Genomic DNA, 21099 nt, shown 5'->3' on the forward strand with positions numbered 1-21099 from the left:
TACATATCCAAACTGGCTTGGTTTTCAACTAAATTTCTAACTGATTATCCATAACAGGGGTTGGCCAATTTTCTTTAAAGGGTAGATAGTAAATATTTTAGGCTTTGTGGTACCTACAGTTTCTATCTCAACTACTTAGCTTTGCCATTGTAGAGCAAAAGCAGACAGTAACAACACAAACAAATGAGTATGACTGTTTCAATAAAACTTTATTTACAAAAACAGGTAAGGCTCCAGGGAAGTTTGGCCCACACGCCGTAATTTACTGATACCTAATCTATAGTCACAGAGTAAGATTGAGTATAATTTCATTAAATTAGTATTTCATATGATTTTTGTTAGACTTATGCAAAGACATCCAATGAACAGTGATTTAGTACTGACCCTTTAGCATACATCTAGTTTTCCTTAAGTTTACTCTTAACTGAATTAATATTATTTTTAATCTTCACAATGTCTTTGACTCAATATATAAAAGACTTTAGTAGACTTAATGATCCTTACCTTGATATTGTAATAGTATTAGTAAGGGTCTTACATTTGTTTTCTATGTATTTTTACAGATACTTGACTGGATTTTTATACAACTGTTTCCTGCCTCCTTCTAAACTGACAAGAAAGAAATTAGCTATATGATTTACTTAAAACTGAAAGGATTGCAATGGATAATTCATCTTTAGGTATATTTTCACTATTATCCAAAGCCAAATGACTTTTATTTGATTCTAGCAAAACCTAAATGAGGATTATTCTTAAAGTTTGTTCTGTTTACTACATAAATCAGGAATAGGTCTGTTCAGTACCTACTGGGTACCCACTATGTGTCAGGCACTGTGTGAAACATAAGTGAATCAAAATGCAAAAGACCTTTTCCCCTTGAGTCTAATGCAGTGGAGGAGATAAATACTTATAATGCTTTAATTTTGATAGAAGTGGAAGAGTACAGAAGAATGAAGGGTTAATTGTATTTGGAAGGCAGGGTAGGGAAAGTGCTGTAGAGAAAGTGATAGATCACTGAGCCCAAAAGATATACAGGCTTTTGACAAATGAAGAACAACCGTAACAGGTAGAGGGAACAACACCATGAACTAGAGCATGAAATTTAAAGTGTGTAACATGTTCTAGAGAGAGAAGGGTGTAAGCAGAAGTTACTAGAAAAACAGGTTGGAAAGAGATTAGTTAGTCTCAAATGCCATGTCAAAGAGTTTAGAGTTGATTTTCCAGGCAAAGGGTAGGCATAAAACGTAGGGGAGTGTTTTTATTTCCTTAGCGTCATATGTAACAGGATGGATTTGAATTGTGAGAGACCAAAGCAGAGACTTCTTTAAGAGGCAAAATACTTTAAAAAAGAAAAAATGAGGCCTAAATGAAGAAAGTCGAAATTAAGATGGAAGAGAGTGGATGGAGAGATATTTCAGACTTGTAATCAGTTAGATCCTCTTAATAGATAATGAAGATGACGGGTGAAGAAGAGTGGAGAAGTCACTGATGACCCGAAGATTTCTGCTTGCTTGGCTACTAAGAACAGCAACAAGGGGAAGAAAGATGTTTGGGAAAAGGGAGAAGGATAATGAGTTTGACATGCAGACTAAAGTATATATCAAGAAGGAAGTATTTGGTCAATGACTAGAAATACAGACCTGGCATCTTGGTGGGAACTGGGAGAAAGAGATTTAGAAGTTGGCTATATGGAGATGAGCCCTGATTCCATTGTAACAAGCTGAATCATCTAGACAAACCTACAGGGTGAGAAAGAGGTTCAAGGGTGAAACCTTGTATGATACCTGCGTTTGAAAAATGAGCTGAATCAGTAAACACACACACATACATACAACAGGGTGAATCATTAGAAATAAGGGAAAAAACAGAATATACTTAATTTGAAGAAATGAGCCAATATGGATGTGAGAGATACTCAGAATTTCCAGAGATACAAGGTACAAGAAATTTTCTGAGATAAAATAAAATGAATACTGAGAAGAAACCAGTGAATTAACCATATCAAAACTGTTCTATAGGCAATGGTGGCAGAGTCTGATTTCAGTGCATTGAGGAGGAGGAGGATGCATAAGTGTCCATTCATCTTTGATAATACTTACTAGAGAAAATAAAGCACTGGGGGCTCTAAAAGGAGGGTTTTGTTTTGTTTTTCATTGGTGCTTCTAAGTAAATTTGTAGGCTGAAGAGAGGAGTCAAGTTATTTTCACTTGGGAGAAAATGGTATATGTGACGTGTATTTTTAATGTAATTACATTGCATCTTAAAACATCTTATACATATATTTCTTACATGAACATGTAGTAGAATAGTGGAAAATTACATTTGATGGTTATTTACAAAGGACTTTTATATACATTACCTCATTTTACCTTTTAGCCACTCTGAAATACATGGGGTATGAAATACATAGGTCAGTCAAAAGAGTTGTTACTCTTTATTCAGATGAGAAAACAGTCTGATTGAGGTAGAGCTTAAAATCATACAATTTGTGGTAAGGTAAGATTTGAACCTGTATCTTGTGACCTAAAATCTCATTTCAGATTTTGTAGTTAATTAAAGCTATCTAAGTTAAATTTTATTTTCAAGTTTCTGTTAGTATCATCCACTCATACCTTCAGCCAAAATATTGTTGAAATACTAAGATAGGTTTAAAAAATACAGTTTGTAGCCTTTCAGATGTTTAATATCTAGTGAAAGGTGGCAAACAGCAATTTCAATACTGTGATTTGTGTTCTAAGGTTGCCACAACCTGATACTTTGTTTAGTTGAATTCTTTTATGCAACTTGTAGCTCAGTATAAAATTTAAATAAAATACCTAATTTCTTCCAGTTGAGGGAAGACATTAAACACAAAGCATAGGACAACAATTTCAAACTTGTACAAAAAATCTTTCTGTTTAGTGTTAATTATAAAGATTAAGGATAACTTCACACATTAACAAAGGCTGATCATTTTCCAGTTCTTCACTGTGCATTATTTTGTTTGAAATTTATAAATTTATGAGAATATTAGGTGACAGGGGCCCCTGGGTGGCTCAGTCAGTTAAGCCTCTGCCTTCAGCTCAGGTCATGATCCCAGGATCCTGGGTTGCAGCCCTGCATCTGGCTCCCTGTTGAGTAGGGGGTCTGCTTCTCCCTCTGCCCCTGCCTCTTCCCTCTCCCTCCTCCTGCTCTCAGTCTCTCACTCTCTCTCTTTCAAAAAAATAAAATCTTAAAAAAAAAGTATTAGGTGGCTGTATTTCACTTTATGAACCAAAACATTCTAAAACCAAATAAAAATTATATTTGATTATCTGTGATTTTGGATTATCTGCTCTGGAATATTTAATGAAAAATCTCCTTGCTGTTTTACTGAGTGAAAAATATTGATTCAGGACACCTGGGTGGCTCAGTCGGTTAAGCGTCTGCCTTTGGCTCAGATCATGATCCCAAGGTTCTGGGATTGAGTCGCCTGTCAGGCTCCCTGCTCAGTGAGGAGTCTGCTTCTCTCTCTGCCCTTCCCCCCTGCTCGTGATCTCTCTCTCTCAAATAAATGTTAAAAAAAAATAAGAAAATATTGATTCAGTAACTCAGTAACAGAATGACTAGGTTATTAAGTAATCATATGTTATCATCTCTGTAAGATCTCTCTCTCCCAGTCTTTATTATATGTAGGTTTCTGGGACTTTGGGGGTACAACCACAATGATGATTTTTATTTTTAGTAAGTTTTGTTTCAATCTAAGCACTGCTACTAACTGCATATAGGAAATAATGGTTGTCATTTTATTAAGAAGAGGAATTAAGTGTGTAAGTCAGGTGAGAGTTCATGACATTCTTTTGGAGGTACTGAGTATCAAACTAAACTTTAATTGTAATTTTAAATTGTCAATAATAGGGGATCCCTGGGTGGCGCAGCGGTTTAGCACCTGCCTTTGGCCCAGGGCGCGATCCTGGAGACCCGGGATCGAATCCCACGTCGGGCTCCCGGTGCATGGAGCCTGCTTCTCCCTCTGCCTATGTCTCTGCCTCTCTCTCTCTCTCTCTCTCTGACTATCATAAATAAATAAAATTAAAAAAAAATTGTCAATAATAGCATAGTGACTACATATGGTATACTCTGGTGCTTTATAAAACAAATAAAAAAGTGATCTTTCCAGTAGGAGTCAGTATGTCTACAAATAGCTTTGTTCTGTTTCTTGATGTAAAGTTGAACCAATTTATTCTCTATATTTACTTGTACTGAAGGAAAAAAAAAAAAGAAAAAAAGGGGCATTTAAAGTTAATGAATGTATTACTCTTACTTTATATTCAATATAATGTTCAAGTATATAAAAGCATTTAGGAACCCTCACCCACCTAAAACTACCTTACTTCTACAGAATCTCTAGTAACTCTTTTTCTATAAGTAGATTTTTTGGGGAGAAATTCACAGAAGCTTATTCTATGACACATGACAAAAACAAACATTAGCCATGGATTCAGAAGCTAGAGGGTAAGATGTCAATTGCAAATAAAGCACATCGTTTTATATACCAAAGTGGATTTGATATGGTTTTCACTTGGTTGTCCTAAAGTTAGAATATATCCATCCTACTTTTTATGTAAACTCTTAAAGAATGCCACCAGTCTGCAGAAGTCCAGCACTTTCAAGGAAGTACTGCTCAGTTATCTATGTGTTTGTGTGTGTGTATGTGTGGATCTCAGTGTTCATGGTCAATGGCAAGCAAGAAATGTATATGTGTTATATATGATACATAGCTTCTTTGCCCCAAATGTAAATCACACAAAACACATTGGATGCTGTGGGATTATAGATTTTTTAATGAAGTTTTTGTAAATTGTGCATTAAATAATGAGAATCGTGGTTTATACACTTCCTGTGTATGTTTATGGGAACTGTGGTCTAGAGCACCTACATTTCCATCGTAGGCGGTGTTTTTAAGCTTGTAATTTCATAGATGGGGCAGCTATTGCAAGTAATGCATTATTCTGTACTAGATCTTTGCTTAGTGAAGGACATAAAATCTGCCAGTACTACTAGATTAACACATTTAGTTTGGACTCATGATGATCACATGTCAATATTGTGGAGACAAACTTTTCATGCTCTCCTTAGATGCATTTTTCTTAGGGAGAAATAAATGCTTACATCGTGTTTCCCATGTCCTTGTGCCAAGTGCCAGTGGTCGGTTATGTCCTTTTCTATATCTGGAGCAGGCTTTTTGTTTTATTTTCAGAAGGCTGGGTGTCCTGTTACTGTATTTTATTAAACAACTAAAATTTCCAGCAGACTCTTAAGCTCAAAATGTCAAATTCCTTTCTAACAACAAGAGTACTCTCATTTCATGAGAAACATTTGTAGAAAATAGATTTGTTCATGGTAACGAGTTTTGAGTTTTTAATATCCTACATTTTCTTAATTCTTAGTCTTGCATTGCACATTGCTTCAGTTTATATCTTACACATACTTTTCTATTCCTTATTTTCATTAAGCACGTTTTAGAGTTGTTTCTTATCCCCCCACCCATCATCCTTGTTTTCATGATTGATGTTTCATATTCATAAGGTAACTTCTTTGAGTTTTATACTTTCAAGTACATATTTAGACTTGGATATAAAGTTCCTTACTGGACATACTCTGTGGGCCCCTCAAAACAATATCCTCCAACTTCCCATTTTCCCTCCAAAATTTATTCCCCTCTCATGTCATATCTCAGATAATGAAGTCATTTATCATGAAGTTGCCCATCCAAAAATCTTAGAATGTTTCTGAATGTCTCCCTTTCCTTCACCTCTTCTTTTTCCAACGTTTCTGACTTTGTAAATCTATCCTCTGTTCCTATGTCTCTATCTCAACTGCCAGATATTCAGATCATCATGTCTCACATGCATCATTTGAGCAACCTTCTAAGTAGTCCTTCATTGAATCCCTTCTTTTACTGCTATTATTGATCTAAAATGCAAGTCTGATCATTTTACATCACTCTGATGGCTTATCCACTGTCTCCAAGATAAAGGCCTACTCACGTTTATAAGTACTATTATGATCTCACTCCTGCTTACCTTTCAATTTCTACCACTCCTCACTCTGTATCACATATTCTAGCCATTCTTTTTTTTTTTTTCTTTCATTTCCTAGAATATACCATTAAGCTAGGTCAGACCACAAAGGCTGATTTGCATTCAAAGACTGACTAGAAGTAAAATTAGGTTTAAGGTTACCTTCATTTAAGCTTTCTACTAAATTAGAAAACAAGTAGCACCAAAGACATATAAACATCTAAGTGAATGAATATAGCTAGCATTCCAGTGTCTCCTTTGTTCCTTAGGGAGATATGACCAAAATTCAGTTATCAAGGTGTAGTATATACTCAGTGAGTACTATGACAGGTCATATATAGAAGCTCAGATTTTGTTCTATTAGGCAAGGTGAGGGGCCATGTTAATGTTCAAAGGTCTACCATCTACCATCTAACAAAATTTTGCTATATCTAAAAACAATTTTTCTTTTTTGGTGTATCATTGGGTTCACAGCAGGTCTTACTATCTTCCATAGTAATGTTTTCTCTTGCCTCCTGGCTTTGTACCTATTGCTGGCTCTGTATGCATAATTCTCAAACTCGTTTTTTTTTTGAATAACTTTTGACCATTCTTTAAGACTCAGGCAAAGTGGTCATCTCTTCCAGAACATTTTCCTTGATCATTTTCCTCACTAGGTCCTGTGCATCATTTCTTGGCGTCCTCAGTGTACTGATTTTTAAATGTTGGTCTGTTTACTTGTCTACTAGTAAATGTAAGCTGCATCAGAGTAAGGGCCAGGTCTTACTCATCTTCATATTTTTAACATCTAGCAAAGATTAACAATTGAAATCACTTAACATCTATAAAAGGAAAGAAAAAGGGAGAAGGGAAGGAATCTTTTCATGATCCAATACAAAGTCAAAGGATAAAGATAATAAACCATTTGGGCAGGAGTGTGTGTGTTGTCATTTTTTGCTAAATAGTTTTCTATCTTCAATATTTAGTTGAATTTAAATAGTGATACATTAATGCCATTTTTAAAAACATCTGTTTGGGGCAGCCCGGGTAGCTCAGCGGTTTAGCGCCGCCTTTGGCCCAGGGTGTGATTCTGGAGGCCAGGGATTCAGTCCCACATTGGGCTCCCTGCATGGTGCCTGCTTCTCCCTCTGCCTGTGTCTCTCATGAATAAATAAATAAAATCTTTAAAAAACAAAACAAAAAAAACATATTTTGAAGTGTTCAGTCATGTTTCTTTAAAAATATTAGAATTTCCAATTTCCAACTTGTGTAACAATATAAACTTCTAATTATCACCAAAATTCATGTCTTTTACAGGAATGCTATATTTTAGAGACCAGTATGTATTTTGCAAAACTGTTGCTTTTTTTCCACTTCTGTAATAGTATATTTTAATATTTTATATAAGAGTTCTGGTGCCTCACCTCATGGAACTTACTAATTTACATCTTGTTAATGAAATGACTACACCGTTTAATCAAATCACTATGATGGTAAAGATCAAACAGGAAGGTCTTTTCCATGAAAATTAAATAGCTTTTCAATAGCTCTGTTCATATTTAAAAGTAAAGTAGCAAAATTGTTTTGTTTTGGTGGACACTATATCTAGAGCAGTATCAAGCTTGGTATATTAATAGAATACCTGGTAAGTCTTAAAAACACCCAAAACCAAGGGTGCCTGGGTGGCTCGTTGATTAAGTATCCGACTCTTGATTTCAGCTCAGGTCACGATCCCAGGGTTGTGGGATCAGGCCTCACTTTGGGCTCTGTGGTCGATGTGGTAGAGTCCGCTTGAGATTCTCTCTCTGCCCCTCTTTCTCCCTGCTTGTGCACTATCTCTCTAAAATAAATAAATAAAATCTTTAAAAAACCCCCAAACCGGGATCCCTAGGTGGCGCAGCGGTTTGGCGCCTGCCTTTGGCCCAGGGCGCGATCCTGAAGACCCAGGATTGAATCCCACGTCGGGCTCCCGGTGCATGGAGCCTGCTTCTCCCTCTGCCTGTGTCTCTGCCTCTCTCTCTCTCTCTGTGACTATCATAAATAAATAAAAATTTATAAAAAAAAAAAAAAAAAACCCAAACCAATTCATTAGAATAACAGGTGGGAGTGTTAGGACCAGGCTTCAGTGCATTTCAAAGCCAATTTCGAGGACTTTTATATCTTTTATAAAGATACGGGTACTTTTATATCTTCATTTAATTGAATGTTTAAATAATGGTATATTAATGCAGTGTAAAGAAAGAACATTTGCAATAGAAATCTGTCTTAGAGTTTTCAGTCATGTTTTTTTTAACCCATCATTAGACTTTCCTGTTTCCAACTTATAATAAATTTGAGAATATTGAGTCCAATCTAATCAAAATTTAAAGCTGCTTCTCCTCCCAACTTGGACCAGATGGGCATTACTTGATCCCATCGGAAAAGGCATATTTCCTTACCACTTATTAAAAGTGGTAGATTGCCCAAATTCAGTATTCTTTCTTAGGACATGAACCTGTGTACATAAGAATGCACATGAGTTCCTCTGTGGTGCCGCCACGGGACTTGGGCAGCTAGGGAATACTAAAATGTAGTGTTCATACTACCTGCTAATTATGAATAATGAAGTCTTTTGTCACTGACTCAGGCATCTCATGTCTTCTGCCAACATCCATGAAACAGTAATAGGTTAATTTATTAGCTTATAAGCAGAGTTAGATAAATAAATCCCAGACAAAGAAGAAGCACATTTGTAACTGGGCTCCCTATCTAGAGGTGTTCTAAGTGGATGGATAAATCTCTTGATGTGGATACCGCATAAGCAGCAAGAAATGAAGCCCCAGATTAGTTTTCCTTGGACTTCTAAAGTCATGATGATGGCATGAATTTTGGAGCACCTGAGTGGCGCAGTCAGTTAAGTATCTGCCTTTGGCTCAGGTCATGATCTCTGGGTCCTGCTATCAAGCCCTGTGTTGGCTCCTGGTTCAGTGGGGAGTATGCTGGAGGATTTTCTTTCCCTCTTCCTCTGCCCTTCCCCCTGCTCATACTCTCTCTCTTTCTCTTAAATAAAATCTAAAAAAAACCAAAACACGATAACACGATTATTCCTTTTAGAAAACATAGTACATAGGTTTAGACTTGTCAACAGAATACCATAAGATTCTTATGGAGTTGTCTGATGAGAAGGATATTTTTGTGCCCCTCCAAGTTGAACCACTAGGAAATCCCTCAATACATAAATGACCCAACTTCCACCCATTATCTCTCTATATTCCTATTCTAATAAATCTTTATCTCCTTTCGGATGAAAGGAAAGTCAAGATTATTATGCCAAAAATGTAATTGATTCTAGACTTTGTAACAAAGCTGTTAGCACCCTGGGAAATCAAGATTTGAATCTCTAATCTCTGCCTTGAGAACCTTCTTTCTGCCTTATTGTAAGTTAAGTATCTCTGACCTGTTTTATTGGAAATTCATGGACATGTTTCATCAGCATTAATGAGACTTTAGTGTCTAAGGCAGAGGTAAGAGTACTCATAATATATTTCTCATTGCTGAAAGCCTCTGAATGTTTATCAGAATACTTTTAAAATATATATTAAAGTTTTTAATGCTTTCAAAATCTAGTCTGGCGTTCTAAAAGAGTGGTGATTCAGGTTTGGATCACCTATGATATCTGGCCTTGACTGAGCGTAAACAAAGCTTTAACACTAGCATCATGGTCACAACCTCTTAATGTCTTCCTTTGTCTCTCCTTATAAATGTTTTGTGTGTCATCCACATTCATCCACTGGGTGGCAATATGTACTCAAGAATGTATACTGTTTCTAGTCTCTTGTCTACTGCCGCTGTCTACTGCTCCCCCCCCCCCCCCGCCCCGCAGCGCCCCCCCCCCCAACTAAATTTAAGATATGTCAAACTTTTTAATCTGGAAAATAGCCATGGTATCAAATCATAAGAAACAATTTTGTCTGAATTCAAGCTCCTACCTAAAAGTGACTACAGAGATTTTAATAATGTTAATGCTTCCTGCCATTTACTCTCAACACATTCTCTCCTCCCAGTATGTTCACACACTCATTTGCAAAATAGATGATCTTCATGGTCTTCTCATCCTTCACCATTTTAGAGTTATTCATATCTCCTTAAACACACACATGCCCTTTCTAAATTCCCCCAACCTGTTTTTTAATTCCAATACACTTAGTATCCTATCTCTTCTGTGGCTCTTGCCTGACAATGGACTTTTCCCCTTTCCCATTTATACTTATTAAAAAAATCAAATAGTATAATGTTAAGGGATTTTTACATATCATCAACTTTAACCACGTGATTTTTTTTCCAGATGAGCATACTAAAGTGCCAATATAAAGTCAATAATGATACTATCTGAGAATCTACTTAGAGATTCTACAGACACCAGTGTTAAGACCCAGAGACCTAGTGACTTTCTTAGGAGCTTTATGTTTATTTTCTTGATCCTCAAGTCTGAGCTCTTTTCACCACAGAGCTTTGCCTTGTTTAATCATCGACTTATACATTCAATTCCTTCATCAAGTCAACAAAAAATGCTTAAGTAGCTGCTCTATTCCTGGCACTGTGCTATGGTTTGCAGGTACAATTCTGAATAGTTCATACTACTTTAAAGAGTTGAATCTAAAATTGGGTAAACTGCCTAAACTGCCACCAGGTGGCATAAGCCCTCAGGTTGGCAAGGACATTTCTAGGTAGTTTGTAGGTAACCATTCAGTTTTCCTTCTTAGACATTTTTTTTCAAACTCAGATGTTGAGAACTGGTTTGAATATGCAATCAGATTTATTTTCTGTTTCATTTCATGTTTTACTTAGTGAGTCAATGTTTCTTCAAACTGGTTCCTTCCCTCACGTTTAGCTCCTTTATAAAAACCTGAAATTTCACAATGTCAGGAAAACAACACTTTGGCCTGGTCTCAGCCTACTGCAAGTTCTTTTTTTTTTTTTAATATTTATTTATTTATTTATTTATGTATTTATTTATTTATTTATTTATTTATTTATTTATTTATTTATGATAGACGCACACAGAGAGAGAATGAGAGGCAGAGACACAGGCAGAGGGAGAAGCAGGCTCCATGCCGAGAGCCCGACACAGGACTTGATCCCGGGACTCCAGGATCACGCCCTGGGCCAAAGCAGGCGCCAAACCACTGAGCCACCCAGGGATCCCTCTACTGCAGGTTCACTGCTACTTCTGTCCCTTTGTTCCTGCTGTTCTCATCCCTGAAATTCCTTCTCTTATAAACTCATCATTGACTTACTTGTGTTCAGCAAACATTTGAGTGATTATTATGATGATGCTAAATATGAAATACCAAACTATGTATTCTATTTCCATACCAGAATCTGCTATGTCTCTTTCTATCCTGAGAGTAAAGATCTAGTTGGTAAAATAGGTATGTAAACAAATTGAAGGCAATTACTAGGCCAAGTGGTGACCAAAGTATCAGCCTTGCAGGGTGGTCAAGAAAGAAATTGGCTCTTGAGTTAGGTCTGGATGTAATTCAAATAGTTTAAATGGATACAGTCAAAGATGGTTTTATAGAGTGAGATGAAATGGCATGGCATTTCCAAGTCTGACAATTTTAGCATGGTTAGAAGGTATGATGTACATAGGTAAATGATGTTAAAAAGGATAGGGACCAGATTTTGAGGGTCCTTGAATGACATGCAAAGAAGTTAGGAGTTTATCCTCAAAACATTAAAAGTCATTACAATATTTAGGAAGGGAGATGACACAAATAGATTTGCATTTTAGAAAGATCACCCCAAGCTGTATGCGGTAAGGCTTAGGAAAAGGTAAGACCAGATGCAAGGCAACCAGTGAGGAAATGACTATGGAACCTGAGTGGGAATATTAAGGCCTGAACCAAGGTAAAAACTGTGCTGAAGGAGAGGCAGGGCTGGATCTGAAAGCACAAACAGAATTTGATAATATGATATTGTGATTTATAATAAGAAATAATATATTTGGTCTTTGTCCCTTTTCCTGGCAGAGAGCTCCTAAAACCCATGGAATTTTCTAAGTGATGAGAGTCATAAAGGTGTCTTTTGTTATGTAAATTAGGTGGCTTTTGGAAAACTGTAACCAAAGGATGGGATTGGTTGCCAGGAGAAACAAAGAAAGATTAGAGGGTTAGAATTTATGTTCCTACCCCTGACCTCAGCAGAAGGGGGAGAGGCTAGGGGCTGGAGGTTGAATCAATCACCAATGGTCAATGACCAATGATTTAATCAGTTGTGCTATGTAATAAAGCCTCTGTAAAAACCCCAAAGGATGGGGTTCTGAGAACTTCCAGATGGGTGAACACATGGAGATTTGGGAACAGTGGCATACCCAGAGTATGGAAGCTCCCTGCCCTTTCTCCATACCTTGCCCTATGCATCTCTTCCATTTGGCTGTTCCTAAGTCATATTCTTTTATAATAAACCGCTAATCTACTAGGTAAAATGTTTCTGTGAGTTTTGTGAGCCATCTAGCAAATTAATCAAACTTGAGGAGAGAGGTCGTGGGACCCTGCAATCTATAGCTAACTGCAACGACCTGGACTTGGGACTGGTATGAGAAGTGACACTCTATCCAGGTAGTGTCAGACTGAGTTGAGTTATAGGACACCTAGCTGGTGTCTGAGAATTGCTTGGTGGTGTGTGGGAAAATTGCTCTCTGTACAAATTGGAATTAGTTCCAGAACCTTTAGGTGAAGAATAAAATATGAGAGTAAGGAGAAAATGCTAAGTGGCCACCAGGTTCCTGGCTTAGGTCACTGGGTGAATGTGATGTTATTAAGTAAGAGAATACAGGAAGCCACGCAGGTTTTTTGGGGGGTTGGGGGGTGATGAATGTCTTGAGTTTACTTAAGGACGTCTTATCTGATTATTTGCACTAATCAGCCTCATGTGTTATTAACATATAGGCTAGAATGGGATGCCTGGGGGACTCAATGGTTGAGTGTCTGCCTTTGGCTCAGAGGATGATCCTGGGGTTTCAGGATAGAGTCCTGCTTCTCCCTCTGCCTATGTCTCTGCTTCTCTCTGTGTGTCATAAATAAATAAATAAATTCATTCATTCATTTTTTAAAAGATTTTATTTATTCATTCATGAGAGAGAGAGACAGGCAGAGACACAGGCAGAGGTAGAAGCAGGCTCCATGCAGGGCCTGATGCGGGACTCCATCCCGGGTCTCCAGGTTCACACCCTGGGCCAAAGGCAGGCGCCAAACCACTGAGCCACCCAGGCTGCCCTCATTCATTCATTCTTTAAAAAAGAGAAGCCAACCATATAGACTAGAATGAAAGATCACAGTAAAGAAAAAGTGTATATAAAAGCGTTCATCAATCAATACGTCAGTCAAAAAAATTTTAGTGCTTCTTTGATGTCTTCTAAGGAGTTAAGCACATTGTGTATATGGACCACACATCCCAAATTTTCCACAATAGTTTCATTTTCCTTCACTATTACTTCCGATAAAGGCAATTCATTAAATGTATAGTTAATGTGATTTAAGTTTTATATCTTGTAAGACTTTTTTCCATAAGTTCATAAGTTATTAAAAGGTTTAAGGCATGAGTCCTGCAAATAAGAAAACTGTAGTCTAACCCAGAAGAACTCAACATTTATTAAAGAACCATTTAGTAGTAAACTTCAATGTTATAAAGCTTTATATGGGGTATTCAGAGAGTGGCTATCATTTTTAGAAGGAGGAATTAGAGAGGGCTATACTAAGGTAAAACTGGAATTACAGCAGTGCTCTAAAGAATAACCGGTATCTGAAAAGTCAGGCAGCGGATGAGGAGAGCAGCATTAGGAAAGACACTGACTGAGTTGGAAACGACGTCAATGTGTTCAAAGGAGATTGAAGATCATGCCCTATCTTGATTTGTCTTTTGACTCAGCCACAGAGAGTGGTTGATAAGTTGTATGACTCCTATTCCTGCTTTCCCATATCCACCTCCTCTTCATGATTCACTTTGTTATTATTTTTCTGAGTTATAATGAAGATTTCTAGTTATATGGTTTCCATAATCTCTTTTTCTATTCCATTCCTTTTTTTCAATTTGCATCTCATTCTGAATTTCTGCTTTTCTGACCTTCAACCTAAAAGTGTTGCTAAATTTTATATTCCTAATCACCTTAGTTACTATTTTTGGTAACAATCCCACTTGCCTGTGAGGTCCACATGCAGCCTTTTGAGGCAATATAATTGAAATTTCCATTAGAATTAACTGTATAATAATGAGATAATCTTCTAGCATATTTTCAAGAGCTATGGACAAATAGACATGTGGCACTGAAAAATCCGTCATATGACAGGGATATGTATTAGTGCCTCCTGCACAGTAGACATTTGATAAATCTTTCCAAGTGAATGGATTTTACATAATGACCTGTAAATTAAAAAATAATACATCCTTTCTGATGTACACTTTGGATAGCACTTTTTACTATCAGAACAAGAAATACATAGGAGGCTCAAGGGATAAGCAGCAAGGCCATAGTCCTGGGTATAATTTCCTCTGTTTTCTCCTTCAGTCAAATCAAGCTGACTTCTATGCTCTGAATGGAGGTGAGAGTCAGGGAACTGCTGTTACCCCCCTTCTGTCCATTAGGTCCTGGCCCAGGGATATGTATGAAGTATATCAAAAAACTAGTCCAAATGGCTGATGTCCACTTCAGTTATTTGTTCACAAATAGGAGTTCTGAATGCTTTGAAAACAGTTTGTTCTTTAAACTTTGTGAGCATTCCTTTTATAATTTGTTTATACTGTTTGTTGAACAAGCTGCTGATGTCTCTATTAGAACAAAATTAAAATTCAACTAGGCTCACTCTGATGGTTGATCATAAATTCCAGATTAGCAAAGTCCAAATTAATGAGATTTTGTTATCTATCTAAATATGCATATGCATATAGAGTTACATGGATGTGAGTTAAGAATGATAGCAATTTGGATCTGGAGGGAAACATAAAGAATACTGTTTAAAGCTTACATTTTACAGATGAAGAGATTTGTGACTGGTAAATTGTTCTTTTTTCTCATACTCAAGAGACTAGTTCTATATTTAAACACAATCCAGAAATAGCCTCTTTACAGATATAATTTGCTATGATTCCATGACTCTGCTGAGCAGGTTACATGTTATATAATGCTCTTATTTTTATTAGGTGTTTCTTATCATCTTCTGTAAGTCTACAGGTACTTTGAAGGTAGAAATTTTATTTATCTTTATATTTTCCACAATATCTGCCCCAGTTCATCTCACATCTGATACTGGATTGAGCATGAAGCCATCTGCAGGCAGCCATGATCCAGCATGAAATTAAACAGGCATTAAGGTGGTAGGTCTCCTGTGGGATTAGCACATTTTCTTTTGCTTCAGAACATCTGATAGTTTTCCTGGATAACCTTTTCTTCTATTTAGAGACCTACAGTCTACACTGTTTACCTGATAGTTATAAAGCTGTCTCCCTACACAGTTCAGGCCTTCCCATCCCATTGTTTCTCCACCCTAAAACTAACACCAGCATTGGACTGGACTGGATTTGTCATCCCTGATTTGGACACAATTAGAATTGCTACCCCTGTACAGGGGGTACTGTACTTGATGCCCCTTACTTGTGCACCTCAGCTCATCACCTTTCATCCTAGCAGGCTGTGTATAACTCAGGCATCCTGCTGTAACCCCACTCTGAGAGCTAAAGCTATTGTTTGCGTTTCACTGTTACATAAAAGAGATTGGTGTTGAACAATTTGAAAAAATGAATTTTGTCATTATTCACTTGACAAATATTTGTTGAGTACCTAATGTACACCTTACCACATGCTGTTCAGGTGCTAGAGATACAACAAGGAACAAGACCAAGTCCCTGCTCTCCATGGAGTTTACTTCCTAGTCTAGAAGGAAGATGATAAACAAATACAAAAATAGATATATAAAATAAAATCACTGCTAAAAAGCAAGTCCTGTGAAGAAACAAAGTAGAGAAAGAGAATAGAAAATGACATCATTAATCAAAATCACTAACACGAAGGAAATGCAAATCAAAACCACAAAGAGACATCACCTCATGCCTGTTACAATGGCTATTATCAAAAAGACAAGAGATAACAAGTGTTGGCAAGGATGTGAAAAAAGGGAGCCTTGTGTACTGTTGGTAGGAATGTAAAATGGTGCAGCCACTGTGGAGAACACTATAGAGTTTCTTCAAAAAATTAAAAATACAGCCACCAAAACTGAGCAACTGGAGCCTCTAGTGAGATGCCAGTAGCCATGGAGCCCTAAGGGCAGTTCCAGCCAAGCTGCTTCTATCACATGAAGATGGGCTTTATGATGGGCTGAGCAATGGGCATAGTGACTGGGTTGCTCTTTGGCACTTTTTCCTGTCTCAGGGTCCAAATTGGGAGGATTGGGAACTGATGTGTGACATTGGGAATACCATGATATAGAGTAGTGGTACCTTTGGCACATTCATGGCCATCAGAATGGACATCTGATGCTAATCAGAGCAGTGGTTGCCCACTACAACTACCCTTCCCCATCAGTCCCAGCTCATGTGCTATAATAAAAGTCTTTGAGTGGTTGAAAAAAAATAGTGCCACCATATGATCCAGCAATTCTACTTTTGAGTATTTATATCAAGAAAACAAAAACATTAATTTGAAAAGATAAATGTACCCCTATGTTGATTGCAGCATTACTTATGATAGCCAAGGTGTGGAAACTACCTCAGTGTCTATCAGCATATGACTGGATAAAGAGGATCCACAAACACAATGGAATATTACTCAACCATAAAAAGAAGGAAATCTTGCCATTTGCAACAACATGGATGGACCTCAAGGGCATTTTGCTAAGTGAAATAAGAAAAAGACAAATATTATATGATCTCACTTATATGTGAAATCTAAAAAAAAAAAACAAAAAAACAAAAACAAAAAACCCAAACCTCTCCCTGCCAAAAAGAAACCCATAACAAGCTCATAGACACAGAGAACATATCAGTGATAGCCAGAAGTGGGTGAAGATAGTGAGTGCCAAATGAGTGAAGATAGTCAAAAGGTACAAACTTGTTATAAAATAAATAAGTCCCAAGGATTTAAGGTACATTATGGTGACTATCGTTTGTAACGTCTATTATATATTTGAAAGTTATTAAGAGAATAGATTTTAAAAATAATTTAAAAAAATAACAGGAGAGAGTGCTATTTTAGAAAGAATGGGCAGGGAAGGCCTGGACTAGAGACATTTTGGAATCATCTGCATATAGGTGGTACTGAAACCCATAGGACAGACGAGTGAGATCATGTAGAGAATAAAATGTACTTGGTGAAGAAATGTCTGAGAACTCAGCCCTGGGACATCCCAGCATTAGAGGTAGGGAACTGAGGAGGATTCAGAAAAGATCAAGAAGGAATAGTCACTGAGGTAGAAGGACAATACAGCAGGAGAGTGTAGTGTTCTAGAAGTCGAATTGAGAGAGTATTTCAAAAAGGAGGACAGTCAGCTTAGACCAAGAATCAACTCTTGAATTTGGCAATTAGAAGTTAATTGGTGACCAAGGAAATACTAGTTTTGTTGAAATGGAGGGGACCCTGATAGGAGTCCACTTGAGAGATTGGGAGAAGAAAGGGAGAGTAAATGTGCACAATGCCTTTGCAGTACTTTGCTAACAAAAGGAAACAGAAAATGAGCAGTACCTAGAAAGGGCTGTGATGAAGAAAAGCTTTGATTTTTCTAAAATGGGAGAAAGAAGACTCCATTTTTGTGAGCAAAGAACAAAGATGCAGCAGAGAGAAAACTGGCGATGCAAGAGAGAGGGGTTATCATATAGGCAAGAGGCAGCGAGATTCATTGTGTGTGTAGACAGACCACATTTCTTCCAGTAAAAACACAGCTTTCAGCCAAAGACTTAGGGCATTGCAAAAGAAGGCAAATAGGAAATGGTAAATTAATCATTTTTGGCAAGTGTGCATTTCATTTCTGTTCTGTTTTGCTTATCATTAAGTTACTATTCATAATATAAGTGAAGTTATACTGATAGTGAGAATGGTAATATACAGAATTTTAGACAATGCCCCCTTCAGTGAAGTCAATGGTATCTTAGTGAATTATTTGTAGACTCTAATCCTAGAAAAACTTGAAATGTACACTCCTCATGGGTGTATGGTAAATAAACTATCACATTATTTTAATTAGACTGATGTCGTTAAAGCAATAGCAGCTTTCTTTTTGTAGCATGTCTGCTAATAGTGCTTTAGTTTTCTTGAGGAAACCCTCAGAGAAAACCCAAATGGGTAGAAAAGTATGACCCTATGAACAGAAAATACAACCCTTCCTGTTTGGGTTTTTCTCTTTATAATACTTCAGTTCTCAGTTCTCAGGCATAGATAGGGGTTGAAACTGACCTAAAGTCCAATGTACTTAAAAAAAAAAAAAAAAGTGTTCTACAGGATGAGAAATTCCGTTAAGTAAGAAACAAGATTATCGGGACATCACAGTTGTGATCAGAAAGAGGGAGCATCCGCAATGAATATAAAACCTTAATTAAGACAGGTATGATGAATTCCTGGTAATGTAAAACCAGAGACTTTTAGATCTAGAGAAAGACAATAAAGATCATTTATTCCAACCACTTTGTTTTACAGATGAATAAACTCAGCGACCATGTGATTAAATAACTTACATGAAGATTCGGAGGTGAATATTTGCCTGTGTTGGGTGAGTTTTAAAATTAATACAAAGAAAACTAGAATAGTGATGATGATGATGATGATGATGATGATGATGATGATGATGATGATAACATTTATTGAGTACTTTCATATGTCGGGCACCATGCTATTTTACAGTCATAACCTTAATGAAAATTTACAGCAACTATATGAACTGGAAAGTAGGAGGTTTCTTAACCAAACTGCTACTTAATTGACTCACCAGGTTCACTACTTCTATCTCATTACCTTCTCTTTAAAAAACTGACTGATGTAGTACCATGATGAATACTTTAGGCTGGTAAGTTTTTTCAAACACTTCTTTCCATTTGTCTAACGTGTAATCTGCAGGCACAATATATATTGGTATCAGTATCACCTGAGAACTTTTTAAAAATTGTGATTATCAAACCACCCCCAGACTCCAAGGCTTATCCCAAGTGTCTTTCATGCTCCTTGGGCTAGTGGCTTCCCAAGTCATATTTATCTTATGGTGAAAGGCAAGAGAATCTTTGCTCTTGTCATGTCCACTAACACCCTATTAGCCAAAGGAAAGCAAATGGCCAAGCCTAAATTTAAGGAGTGAGAAAATATAGTCTCATTAAGGAGAGGGATGAGGGTGAATATTTGTTTATTTTATTTTATTTTATATTTTATTTTATTTTATTTTATTTATTCATCAGGGAGAGAGAGAGAGAGAGAGAGGCAGAGACACAAGCAGAGGGAGAATCAGGCCCCATGCTGGGAGCCCGACATGGGACTCCATCCCAGATCTCCAGGATCACACCCTGGGCTGAAGGTGGCGCTAAACCGCTGAGCTGCTCAAGGGTGAATATTTGGTAAACAGTGATCTAATCTACCATCTGAGTTTAAAATTGGTATTTTCTTCCAATAATATTCAGAATGTTGTTATCAAAGCAGCACAAGTATTTGACTCAATACCATTTAACAAATATTTATTGAGTGACTTTTATTTGTTGGTGTGTGTTAGGTATTCAAGATATATAGACGGATAAGACAGTCCCTACTCTCAGAAACTCAGAGACTAGGGCACCTGGGTGGCTAAGGTGGTTAACCGTCCAACTCTTGATTTTGGCTCAGGTCATGATCTCAGGGTCATGAGTTCTAGCCTTGCATCAGGCTCTGCGCTGAGTACAGGATCTGCTTAACAGTCTCTCCCTCTGCCCCTCCCACTTGCATGTGCTCTCTCTCTCAAATAAATCTTTAAAACAAAAAGAAGCTCAGAGACCAACCTATAGGCAAATCAAAATTTCATGTGATGAATGCAGCAAAAGCATTTACAACTCTCTAGAGTTAGTGTTATTATTCATTTTATACATAAGAAACTGAGACTAAGAAGGATTAAATGATTTGTGTAATATTACATAACAGACAAAATTGAAATCCCACCCCTTTTTAGGGCCGAGCATTAAAAACCTAGGACTTCCTGTGGTTCTATACATCCTTCCTCAGAAAATGAACACAAAAGTGATTCAATCTAATACTACACTTGAAGCTGAATCCTTGTATCCTTAAGGCAGCAAAAAACCAACATCTAAGTGAATTGAACACCATGATAGTGGATGCAGAATGGATCACATATGTTTTCTGCTACTATGTAAATCTGCCCCTTTTACTATTTGACTTAGATTCCCCATCAAACTAACCTTTACAGTATTTAAGCCATTAAGCCGGATTTGTATATCCATCCTGGGCTAATAGAGATCAGAGATGCTTGAGAATACTTGGGTCAGTTTTTAAAATATCTGAGTCACAAGCCATAGTCTTTTAGTGGATTGAATTTTTGTTAATAAAAATTATTTTAATGATAAAGGGAAAAACTAAATGGACCATTGGGGCTTCCATTCCTGAGAAGTAAAAAGAATGATGGGCAGTAATAAAGTATCCTGAGGACTGAAGGGTATGTATAATGATGACTTTCAGCCCTGTTAGCCACTATGAAGCTATTACTATAATGTTCTATATCAATATTTAATAGTGTGTAGTAACAGTTTCAATATGAAATAGCTTTTCATATTTGTTCAGAAGAATATCCATGAGCTAATGTTTGCAGAACATTCACCACAATCCTGTTAAAGCATATTATAGATACCATATTATTGTTCCCATGTTAAAAAAAAAAAAAGAGAGAGAAACCAGAACTTCACTAGGGTGAAGTAAAAAGTCTTTGGAAGAGTCCACTGGAGCATATGAGTTTAGTGACTACTAGCTTGGATAGTAGACTTTTGGCTCTTGAAACAAAACTTTTGGGGAGTGTTAAGGACACAAAAATAAATCCAACCACTAAGGCTTAAGTTTATATGGCCTGTCAGAAACTAATGAGCACACTTAATG

At 36.9% G+C, this 21099-nt stretch overlaps 1 protein-coding gene across 14 annotated transcripts in view; it reads left to right on the forward strand.

Annotated features, from left to right (window-relative positions):
• LACC1 (laccase domain containing 1) overlaps positions 1-21099 on the forward strand; it is a 181695-nt gene that overhangs the window by 8110 nt on the left and 152486 nt on the right. For 8 of the 14 annotated variants that reach the window (XM_072782971.1, XM_072782972.1, XM_072782973.1 and 5 more), the window contains one exon: positions 564-3299. Coding sequence is in view for 3 of the 14 variants with exons in the window: in XM_072782975.1 (XP_072639076.1) it covers positions 564-636 (73 nt within the window). In the remaining 11 variants the exon portion in view is untranslated. Of the gene's footprint in view, positions 1-563; positions 3300-18678; positions 18752-21099 lie in introns of those variants that run through there. The other 6 variants (XR_012010115.1, XR_012010116.1, XR_012010112.1 and 3 more) reach the window with 3 other exon arrangements.

Source organism: Canis lupus, chromosome 17 (genome assembly GCF_048164855.1).
Source record: "Canis lupus baileyi chromosome 17, mCanLup2.hap1, whole genome shotgun sequence".
NCBI lineage: Eukaryota > Metazoa > Chordata > Mammalia > Carnivora > Canidae > Canis > Canis lupus.